This window comes from Mus caroli, chromosome 7, assembly GCF_900094665.2.
Source record: "Mus caroli chromosome 7, CAROLI_EIJ_v1.1, whole genome shotgun sequence".
Classification (NCBI taxonomy): Eukaryota; Metazoa; Chordata; class Mammalia; order Rodentia; family Muridae; genus Mus; species Mus caroli.
The window spans coordinates 92,537,814-92,548,094 of record NC_034576.1 but is presented as its reverse complement, the minus strand read 5'-3'; the positions used below and the strand labels follow the sequence as shown (position 1 = coordinate 92,548,094).

Sequence of the window (10,281 nt, the reverse complement as noted above, 5' to 3'; positions counted from 1 at the left end):
AAGCCTCTAGCAAACTTGCACGTTTCTTTCTTGACCTATAGCTACAGAACTTCAAACTCTTTAAGTATGTGGCATTTCCCTCTGTGCCTGGGTCTAAGTGTATCTCTCTTTGACAGACAACAGTTATGGGGTTAAGATACACCTCCAAGGTAATATGAGCTTCTTTTTATTTAATTGCATCGACAAAAACCCCCTTTTCCAAATAAGGTGATATTCACAAATATCCAGAATTAGGACTTCAACACATCCTTTGAGGGGACACGATGTAAACCATAGGAATATAAAATGAGACAAAGTCCTAGGTAAAGGAAAAGCAGAATCCCAAGTTCTAGACATGAGACCCTCTGGCCATCTGTCTGCCCTACTGGGTTACTCTTACCCTCTGAAAGTCTTGGTTTCTCTCTCTGCAAGCAACGCTTGCCCTACTTACTCCAAAAACACCCTGGCAATAAAGCAAAGTCGCACATAGTATTTTCTATTGGAAAGTGTTTCTACAAGTGCAAGGGATTAGTGTGAACTCGTTCCAGATTGTGTTGACTTTCCCTGAACTTCATAACTACTTAATAAGTGGGTAATGGAATGAGAAACACAGCCTGACTTACAGGGAAGAGAATTTAAATTACATGCCTCCCTTCATTTGGGTTTGAGATAAAGTTGTAACAGAAATCTGCAGATAAGGAGAGTAATATTACAAAGGCTTGTGCAAAGCTTTTTACTCACCCCCAAGAAGGGTGGTGTTCAAATGCAGCTAAAAGGTGGCAAGCACTTAAAGCAAAGCAAGAGGGATGATCTCAACGGTGACATCAGCAGCTGTCCTGTTTTCTGTGTGGTCCATATTACTGGATCTGATGACAATGTCCTGCTGGTTTTGTTTTGTTTTTCAGTGTTAGGTATCAAGCCCAGTCTCACATGTGCTGGGCAAGCATTCTACTACTGAGCTAGCTACACCTCACCTCCAATGCTCATATAGCTGCCTAGTCCAAAAACTTTTCTGGACAAAGGGATAGAGACCACCCACCTTAGAAAATTAGCCCAAAATTACTCCCCACCCTGGAAGGATAGGATAGACACAAAACAGAACCATTGTGAAAGAGATTTGGAGCTCCAGCAGCAGTAAGAAATCTGTTTTTAAACTTCAAATGGAAAGATGAACACTCTTGGAAATACCAAGGGAGAGAAGGTATCATTGGGGTAACAACTTGAGAACTATAGCTATGTCCAAAGCAACATGTGATCTACTTGCTTTTAGTGACATTAGATTGTGGGGGGTTGATGACCCAGGAGAAATCCCACAAGGAAAAAAATCAGCATGAGCCAAAGAGCTTTTCTCAATTTGCCAAACCAATTGACCCCTCTCTTTCTCAGTGCTGGGCATGTATGCTTCCCGTATACCTTCAAAAACACACCAATGCACACACCAGTTAATAAACAAAACTTTATTTTCCTTTAATACAAAAATTAAATAGCAAGTTTTTTTTAATACAGTGATAAATTAGAAATTTACAGTACAGACATCAATGCAGACACACTTTTGTACATCCTTTACAGGGGGATCTATTTCCTTGGAAATTCAGTGATTTGTTCAGAGAATGTATAGCAGGGGTTTGCCTGGTACCTCTACATTGTCATCTCAATGTCCCCAGGTTGCCTTCTGGTTTCTGGAACTAGTGAGAAGCATGAGGATCCAAGAAAAAGGCAGAGGGCAAGTAGGTAAACTGCTGCACAAAACAGCTCTAACTGTATTTTATATTCTTGCAGGCTGGGATTATTATTTTAGTTCATCTTTCTCATGAAGAACCAAGGGGCCTCATCCTGAGGCCTTCTATAGCCTCACACCATCTCTGTGAGGTAGAAGAAACTCAGAAGTGTCTGGGTGTCCCACTATGGAAGCTCTAGAAACCAACTTACCTCTCCCCACAGCCACAGTCAAGTCAAGGCCTCAGCCTGTTAAACTCTTAGGATTTTGAAACGGGCACAACCTGGGAGGAGAGACAGACCTAGCCTTTGTGGGACAGAGCTGCTGTCACGCTGTTTCAGCTTTCTGGGATGACACTGATCATTAGCTGAACACCTTGGGAGATCCGGCAGGCACAAGTGCTGTGAGGGTGTTGTTCGGAATTCTAAACAAACTCTTTACCAACTGCTTGGGGGACTACAAGGAACTGAGCTGAGCGCTGCATAGAAGGGAAATAAGGCAAATGAAAAGCAAACACAAGTGAGGATGACGAGAGCAAGTGTGATTTTTTTTTTTTAGGAGAAGAAACATATCAGGATGGGGTGGCAAATGATATACTTCCTCTTGGTACTGTGCCATTGTTGCACAGGCTGCACGGTGAAAGGCAGGAACAGAGCACTCTGTCCAGGAGCCAGTGGAACAAGATCTATTACTTGGGGCTTCAGTATCTGATCATTTGTAGGAGCAAAATGCTCTCCCCAGGAGTTCCAAGATCTTTGACCTTGGCATGAAGGGTAAATGATAACCTGGGTCCTTTGACAGACATACTGCAAATTCAGACAGGGACTGTGAAGTCAAATACAATAAGAAGACAGAGACCATTGTCCAACTCCTAGGGCTCATCATGACTGGCAGGGACAGCAACTCTCTCCATTGCCCTCTGTCTCAGGATGGAATTTACACATTAAGCACTCCCTGCCAAAGTCTGTGCCTTCTTGGTTCCCCTTCCTAACTGCCACTATGGGACCCTTAGCAGATACATCACAGGGGTGAGACCTCTTTCAATTGTGCATGTTCTTTGAGGACTAAAGGTGTCAACTTCATCACAGTGTTCCATGGCCCAACTTGGCACTCAATACCAAAGACACTAAATTCTGTGCACGAAGAGCTGAGTACACAGCTGGAAGGGTTAAATAGAACCACAGATCAGAACCTGATAATGCTAAGTCTCTGCTTCTAGCTTTAGGGATACAAAGGTTAGGGTACAAGTGAAAGAATGACAGAAAGGGAACTCTTAGGAAATAGTGTCACCTGTCCCTTGTTTCAGGCCTCTGGGCACCACGCCAGCTAAGCAGCCATCTCAGCAACCAGGAAATGGGTCACCATAAAGGAAGAAAGATATGATCAGCTGAGTAGTTCAGCCAGTGGCTCTGGCCACTTCTACACTACCCAGTTCCTCTGCCCTATGGTTCGGCTTTTATGATGCAAGACCAAGGAGTTTGTCAAAGAGGAGGTTACACAGAGGTGTCCTTCGTTGTGCGCTTAGTAGAATATCTGGAGCTTGAGGACTTTTCTTGAAAATTCCAATCACATGCACTTTTTCCAGACATCAGAGGACAGGAAACAAACCTCACTTTCCCCTCAGCATGCTGCTGTCCTCACATATATCTGTGGAAGTCCCATGGAACAACCCAAACCCTGACCCTGCCATCTCCAAAGCCACAGTAGATGCTGGAGCCAGTCCTTGGGGCCTACTCTGTTTTCCTAGGGAGTTTATATGGAGATTGTCATGAACCAAAGCTGGTGCTTTCTGTCATTAATTTAGAAGGCATCATAGGAGAGACAGAGACTTAGGAAGAGATTTGTGGGAATGATGCGAAGAAGTGATTCAGATGCTTAATGGGCATTGGTAAGGGACTCCCCAGCCATCAAGTTCATTTCCTGGAAACTGGAATCCCTCTCCCCCATCTGAGATAGGAAAGGAAAGACCAGACAACTCTGTGTTGTTGCTAAGACTATTAAACCAGTCTGAACTGCCAGGCCCCTTCGCTCAAACATAACTTCCCCTAAAAAGGCAAATTGCCTGGGAAGATAGAAAAATTGTCAGTACACTAGCTCTAGGATCCAGAATGCAGGTGGCTGGTTTCACCCAAAGGGTTGTGGTTGTCAAGGTTATTGTTGATACATGCTCAGCACCTACTGCTCTCTCTTTGGAGGTTGCAGTTTTGGTCCTACAATCACTGAAGCATTACAAAGAGAAGTGCATTACAAAGTCTGCACAGCAAAGCTAGTCAGCTACTGCTTTGCTCTTCATCCCTTTCCTGTGCTAGAGTCACTACACAACTCCCAAGACACCAAAGCAGAGCGTGAGTAAGGGCAGAATCTGCCCTTGGGTGCACACTCCAGGGCCCTGGACAGCTATGGGAACTGTCTGTAAGCAGTGCAGGCGTGTCCATTTCGCCTCTCATAGGCAGCTCATTCAGGAGTTAAATTGGCCCTTCCATGGACTAGTTCTCCTGCTCCTGGAGCCTTATGCCCTAGTCCAGTCTAGGTACTCAGGCTGCATAAATCACCAGGGGCCACCCAGGTCCATGAAGGTCTTTATCTCACCAGCCTCAAGACTCTCATTTCTAAACACACAACGGGCCTATAGCATCTTGATATCAGATATCTACAGAACTTGCAAAAACAAAGGTTGTGGGGAGAAAATGTAGTCAGAAACAAAGCTCAAACTGAGAAAGAGAGAGAGAGAGAGAGAGAGAGAGAGAGAGAGAGAGAGAGAGAGAGAGAGAGAGAGATTTGTCTATTTGGGATTTGGAATCCATGAAATGTTTCTCCACAAAGTAGGGTTGGATAAAACATTAAGAGCTCTCTTACTAAAAGCATGAATCAATAAATAACTGCAGTTGCTGAAGCAGACAGGCATGAAATACAAGGAGAGCAACCTGTGACATGTACAATGTTTTGTCCCAGAGATCTGGTGATTAAAAGACCTAAGGCAGGTTAAGAAAAAGGCAAGTCACAATTTTAAAAGAACTTCAACTTTTGATAGGTTGCTAGCGGGTACCCCCTTGTGAGGGACTTAAAGCATAAATTTTAAAGGCTTTGGATATCCCAGCAAAGGCAATTAAGACTCGTGCTGTTAGACTTTGCAGCTCATTTCACTCTGTCTACACCATATCCCCTGCTAACCAATCCAGCCTCTGGCCGGCATTCTGGAGGTTCATTAAGCATCATATAAATACTCCAGGCCACACTGCCTCCAGTGAAATCTTATAAGAGCCTTTGCCCATTACTAAGGAACAATTACGCACCAAGTATTTGGATCTGCTGTCCTTAGTTGCCTTTGCAAAGTTGAATAAGTCTCCATTGTGGCAAGTAGACCAAACTCCGATAACATTCTTATGCTACAGGGGGAAAGGCACTATCACACTAAGAATGCAAGTTGACCACAGTTTTAAAGTCAATTGAGTATACTATGTCATGGTCCAAGAATGTGCTTTTAATTGTAATTGACACACACAAATTACACAGTTAATCTGTGTGAATGCAAAGTTGCCAAGAAATTTAACATTTCAGTTCTTCCAGACTGGCGTCTGCCTAGATGCAATCACACAAACTAAAATATTTTAAGTCCCAATTGCTTAACATTGCTTAATGCAATAGGTCTCTAGGGTCGGTAAGGTAAGTCAACTTAGCAAATCTCATTTTCCTCTGAATTAAGTGATTGTCAGAAAGTGAATCACCTTTCCTTTTCCTCTCATTAGGCATGCTGCAGTGCAAAAAAAAAAAAATCCTATAAAAATAACCTTTTTTTTGAGTCATTAGTTTAAAGTGAAGAAAACAGGGGCTGCCTAGAATTAGGGATGTTGAAATTTCAGGAGAGAGAAATCCACTGGATACCTTATGTGTGTTAGTACAGTACTTTTGTTTGCTCAAACAATTCTGTTTTACGACAAAGGCACTGAAGGATTTTGACACCACCTCTTGGGAGTACGCTGCAGAGTTCTAAACAGCAGACAGTGTAGGCCAGAAGATGTTTATGTTAGACCAGCCAAACTATAAAACTCTGCAACACGTCTCCCAACCCAGCATTTCCAGTGTTTATAGATCACTTTGCTATCTGCAAGACCTAGTTACTATTTAAAATTTAAAAGGGTTTTAAAAATTAATCTTTCTCCTTGCATGTTATCAACTCACAGCTGAAATCCCACCCAGTAGGAGCAAACACCATCACCCTGGACTTCAGGAATCTAGGCGGGACCTCCACGGACTCCAAGCTGTGACCTGCTAAGGTGATCAACAATTTGATTTTTCACAGCTTTGAAAACCTCTAACTGGCTTTTCCATTTTGGACCAGTGAAGCCATTGGTCTGCAGTGAAGCCATTGGCCTTCTGATGCTGAGTTGGGTGAGTGGTGGTGGGCTGACGTGGGTGTGTGTGGGCTGAAGTGTTTCTAAGTTTGTTCAAACTGAGATTCACTGCATCACTTCCTTCACAATGAGGAACGAGGAAGCTGGCTAGTCTTATACCACAGTCTCATTGCCTTTCCCTGGCTTCACCCAACCATTCCCCCTCTTCTCTCTCTTTACCTTCCCAGAATTCACCAATCGGTTAGAACACTTTTGCCACGTGTGAAGAGTTTTGGCAGACCAAATCCACATGCCTGAGGTGATGCCCACGAGCAAAGACATAAAAATTTTCAACATTTCGACTGCCATGTTTGAGTCATCTGCAGAATATCGAAAGAGTGCCCAGTTTGAGATTTCATAGAAATAACAGGCAATCACACAGGTTGCAGGAACCGTGTACAGTACTGAGAAGACCCCGATCTTGACCATTAGCCTTTCCAACTTGTCTGTCTTTGTCCCGTCTTTTTGAAGATTGGACCGAATTTTGAATAAGGCCACCAAACCAGCTGCAATGAACAGCGTTCCAATCACCAAATACGTAAAGAGAGGAGCCACCACAAAGCCAGTGAGGGCATCTAGGTTTTGGTTCCCAACATAGCACAAGCCAGTCAGTTCATCGGCATCCACTAGTCTCATAATCAAGATGACAATGGTTTTCACTGCAGGAATGGCCCAGGCTGCGATGTGGAAATAAGAACTGTGCATTTCAATGGCTTCATGACCCCACTTGAGTCCGGCTGCCAAAAACCAAGTGAGTGTCAGAATAACCCACCAAATGGAGCTGGCCATTCCAAAAAAGTACATCAGCAAGAAAATTATTGCACATCCTGTGTTCTTAAGTCCTTCTTGGATGAGAACGGGTTCTGCCGCCTCTTCAAAATCACAGGATATCCTTTCCCGGCCTACAGTCAGCCGAACAATATAAGCAATGCTATAAATATTATAGCACATACTGAGAAATATGATGGGGCGCTCAGGGTAAGAAAACCTGGATGAATCGATCAGGAAGGTCAGCACAGTGAAGGTGGTAGAGATGAAGCAGAGGCTGGCCCACACAGCCATCCAAATATCCGTGAACTCCTTAGCTGAGCGGCTGTACAAGCCAGCATCGTAGCCACACTTGAGAACACAGTTCAGGCTCCTCTTCACCCAGATGTACTGATCAGAATTGCTTCCCACTGAGTGGCACTCTTCCCCAGGCTGGATGGGAGTTTTGTGGGGCAAGGGTACCTCTTCATCACCTGGTCCTTCCATGCACATGTGGTTGTGGTCATTCTGGGGTGGGAACTTGCTGCAGTTCAGGCTGTCCGGCCAGGCAAACCCAAATTCTTTCAGGACTGGTTCACAGCGTCTCTTGACTGAAAGACACATGCCACCACACGGGCCGATGGGGATGTTGATCTTCTCTGTGCACATTGGCACATAAACCGAACAAAGGAAGAACTGGAAAAGTAATGACAAGAACAAAGAAAACAATGAGTGGGGTTTGACCAAAAGCACAGAGCTGAGCGAATGCTTCCAGGCAGTGTACGTATCTACTTTTAAGCCAGCCTACTGGGAATATGTCTGTTTACTCTGACCTCCGACGCTGCTGCCTAATAATCCATCACTTTTACACAGTTTCCTTAGTTGGGTTCCAGTGCTCCTTTTCACAGGAACATAAATGAGGAAATAACTAAAACGTGTCTGAAGAATTACATAATCTTTTTTCATACAACCCTTACAAAAATAAACTTTTAAAAAGTGACTTCCAATAGCTCTCTCCTTCTAGCTACCATTTGAGAGACCTAAAGAGTCTAATAAAGTGACTTGGTCACTTAGGTGATGGATGCTTGGCTTTTATCCTTATTTCTCTGTCGCTTTAAAATATAGATCCTGTGACCATTTTATTATCCCCTAATTTACATTTTAATTTTAAAAAGTCAATCCTGAATTTAAACAGAAAATGTACTAATTTGAGACTCTTGGATCCAAAGAGGAAATATAGGTTGGGGGTCTTTGGTCTCCAGGGATTTGTTTGGCTAGCAATTCCTCAATGATTAATAATGAAGCACAATAGGAAGATGTAAATGTTAAGTCCCTGAAACTGCAATAGCAGCAGGGGAGAGTCCAGTTGCTGTCCTCAATTCCTCCAGCATTGATAAACAGTCTCCTTGGCTCCTTACAGATGTTGTCTATGAAGTCTAGAGTTACAAGTAACTATTTTCCAGCATGTAAAGGGATCCAGTCTTGTCTTTCAAAACAACTTGGCTGCCTCCCCAGGATACATGTAATTAAAAATATATATCCCTGCAAAAGCTGTTTCTCCAACCAACTTGCCACTGATGTCAACCGTGTGCTGTTTCCAGGCTGAGAGTGAGAGGATCATTTCCTAAGCTTCTGTAACTTAGTTTGGAAGCCCTGAGACTTCCACCGGGATATTTCTCCAGCAACAGGTCTAATCCCAACCATCTTCCCCAAACCACAACTCAACTTTTACAGTGACCTATGTAAAAACCCGAGCCTGTAAATAAACCGTATGTCTGTTTCTTATCTCGCTACAGCCAGAACGATAGATTTCTTAAGGTTTCAACCTGGACAACTCTAACCTCCATATTTTTCTTCTTCTTTTTTTTATTAAAGCCACTCAGCCTCACCAACCAAAACATGGAGAGTGTTAAGTTCTTAAAACTTCATTCCAATCCACTCCACACTGAGTTGGCTGTATAAGAGAAATTATAACTATGTTATATATGCAAATTACTTTTCACTTATTATTGTAGGGAGAACTTCTATATCATTACACATTACCAAGGTTTTAACATCTTAATGACTGTTAAGAAAAGGAGGGAAAAAAGAAAAAGAAAGAAGAAGTTCTTCAAATATGCACACTACCTTCCTGGAGCTTTTTTCAGTCCCTCCAAAAACTAAACCTGCCTCCAACGCTAAGGACAAGAAAGAGCTCAGGCCAACCTAACCACTCTTTCCTGTATGACCTCTAAAAAGTGCAGGACGACGACGGCGGGGCATTCTGCAGAAAACAGGCAGCGATGTTTTATTTGGTAACCTACACCCAAAAACACAGGCAAAAAGGAGGTTGATGAGCGACCTGGAAGGGCGAAGTTCTGTCTCCTTATCACTCCTTCCAAGATTTAGGTGCAACGGGCTGCCCTGCCAGGACTCGCCCACCAAGCAGCGGCTGCCGGAATCTTTGGCAAAGATAGCCCTCAACTCCACTGGGGTTAGGGGCTTGGCCAGACATGGGCAGGGGAGAAAAACGGAAGGGCGGGGTGTAAGAATAGGTTCTTTCGCGGGCCAGATGACTTACACAACGTTTTGGCTTCCAGTCTCCAAGAGGGACAGAAAAGTGGGGGGTGGGGTGCGGGTTGGAAATCACTTTCCCAAGAGTTGTACCCTCAAGTTAGGAAGGGAGCAGGGGGCTCGATCTGTCAGGGATTCCAAGGAAGGAGTTTGGGAGTCTCTGTCTACCGAGTCCTCCAGGGATGGGGGTAGGGGCGCCCACCTGCAGCTGGCTGGAGCAGCCGTACTGGATGAGCGGCGTGAAAGTTGTCAGCTGCAGCTCGGCGTCTGTCTGCAGCTCGTGTCCCACTAAGTTGGGCATCTTGGTTACGTTGTAGCCGAGGTTCTGGCACATGGCGATGCGGATGGGGTCGCAGCGCCGCTCCTCCTCGTCCCCGAACCCCAGTGTCGGCCGCAGGAGCAGGAGCAACTGCAGCAGCAGCCCCAGCCTGAGCCCGACGCCTCCAGGCGCCCCCCGGATGCTCGGCCCTGTGCCCCGCCAGGCCATGGCCAGAGCTGCGGGCAGCAGCGGCAGAGGCTGCTCTAACAGACACCCCCAGTTTGCACAGGGGCGCCGGTGGCCGCGCTGCTCCCAGCTCCGGATAGGGAATGCGGTAAGGCGCCAAGGGCGACAAGGGGGCAGCAGTCGCCTCTCCAGCAGTTGTACGAGAATGTGCGGGATATCAGACGTCCGGAGCCGGGGCCGAGGGATGGACTGCTAGGGTCATGGCTGCAGGCGGCGATCCCAGAACTCGGCGCCGGCCGAGTCCGGCTTTTCGGCGAAGCCCGCCTGCACTCTACGCCGCGCTGTTCTCACCGCCCCAGCGCTCTGTGGCGCTGGAGGTTCGCAGGGCGGGGGGCGGGGCGGGACGGACAACGCGACTGTCCAATGAAAGCCCCCCCTGGTCAGAGGGG

At 45.5% G+C, this 10,281-nt stretch overlaps 1 protein-coding gene across 1 annotated transcript; it reads right to left on the bottom strand.

Moving 5' to 3' along the window:
- Positions 1–5,156: 5,156 nt before the first annotated feature.
- Positions 5,157–10,206, bottom strand: Fzd4 (frizzled class receptor 4). The gene is made up of 2 exons (XM_021167654.2): positions 9,590–10,206; positions 5,157–7,530 (listed from the first exon to the last, which is right to left on the bottom strand). Exons 1-2 carry the CDS (start codon positions 9,872–9,874, stop codon positions 6,202–6,204), a joined length of 1,614 nt encoding a protein of 537 aa, XP_021023313.1. The 5' UTR covers positions 9,875–10,206; the 3' UTR covers positions 5,157–6,201.
- Between the last annotated feature and the right edge of the window lie 75 nt (positions 10,207–10,281).

Excerpts from the sequence above, each read along its gene's own strand:
- Fzd4 (XM_021167654.2), bottom strand. The coding sequence starts at position 9,874 with ATGGCCTGGCGGGGCACAGGGCCGAGCATCCGGGGGGCGCCTGGAGGC. Across the intron at positions 7,531-9,589 it reads GCTGCTCCAGCCAGCTGCAG|TTCTTCCTTTGTTCGGTTTA; the intron begins GTGGGCGCCCCT and ends TTACTTTTCCAG.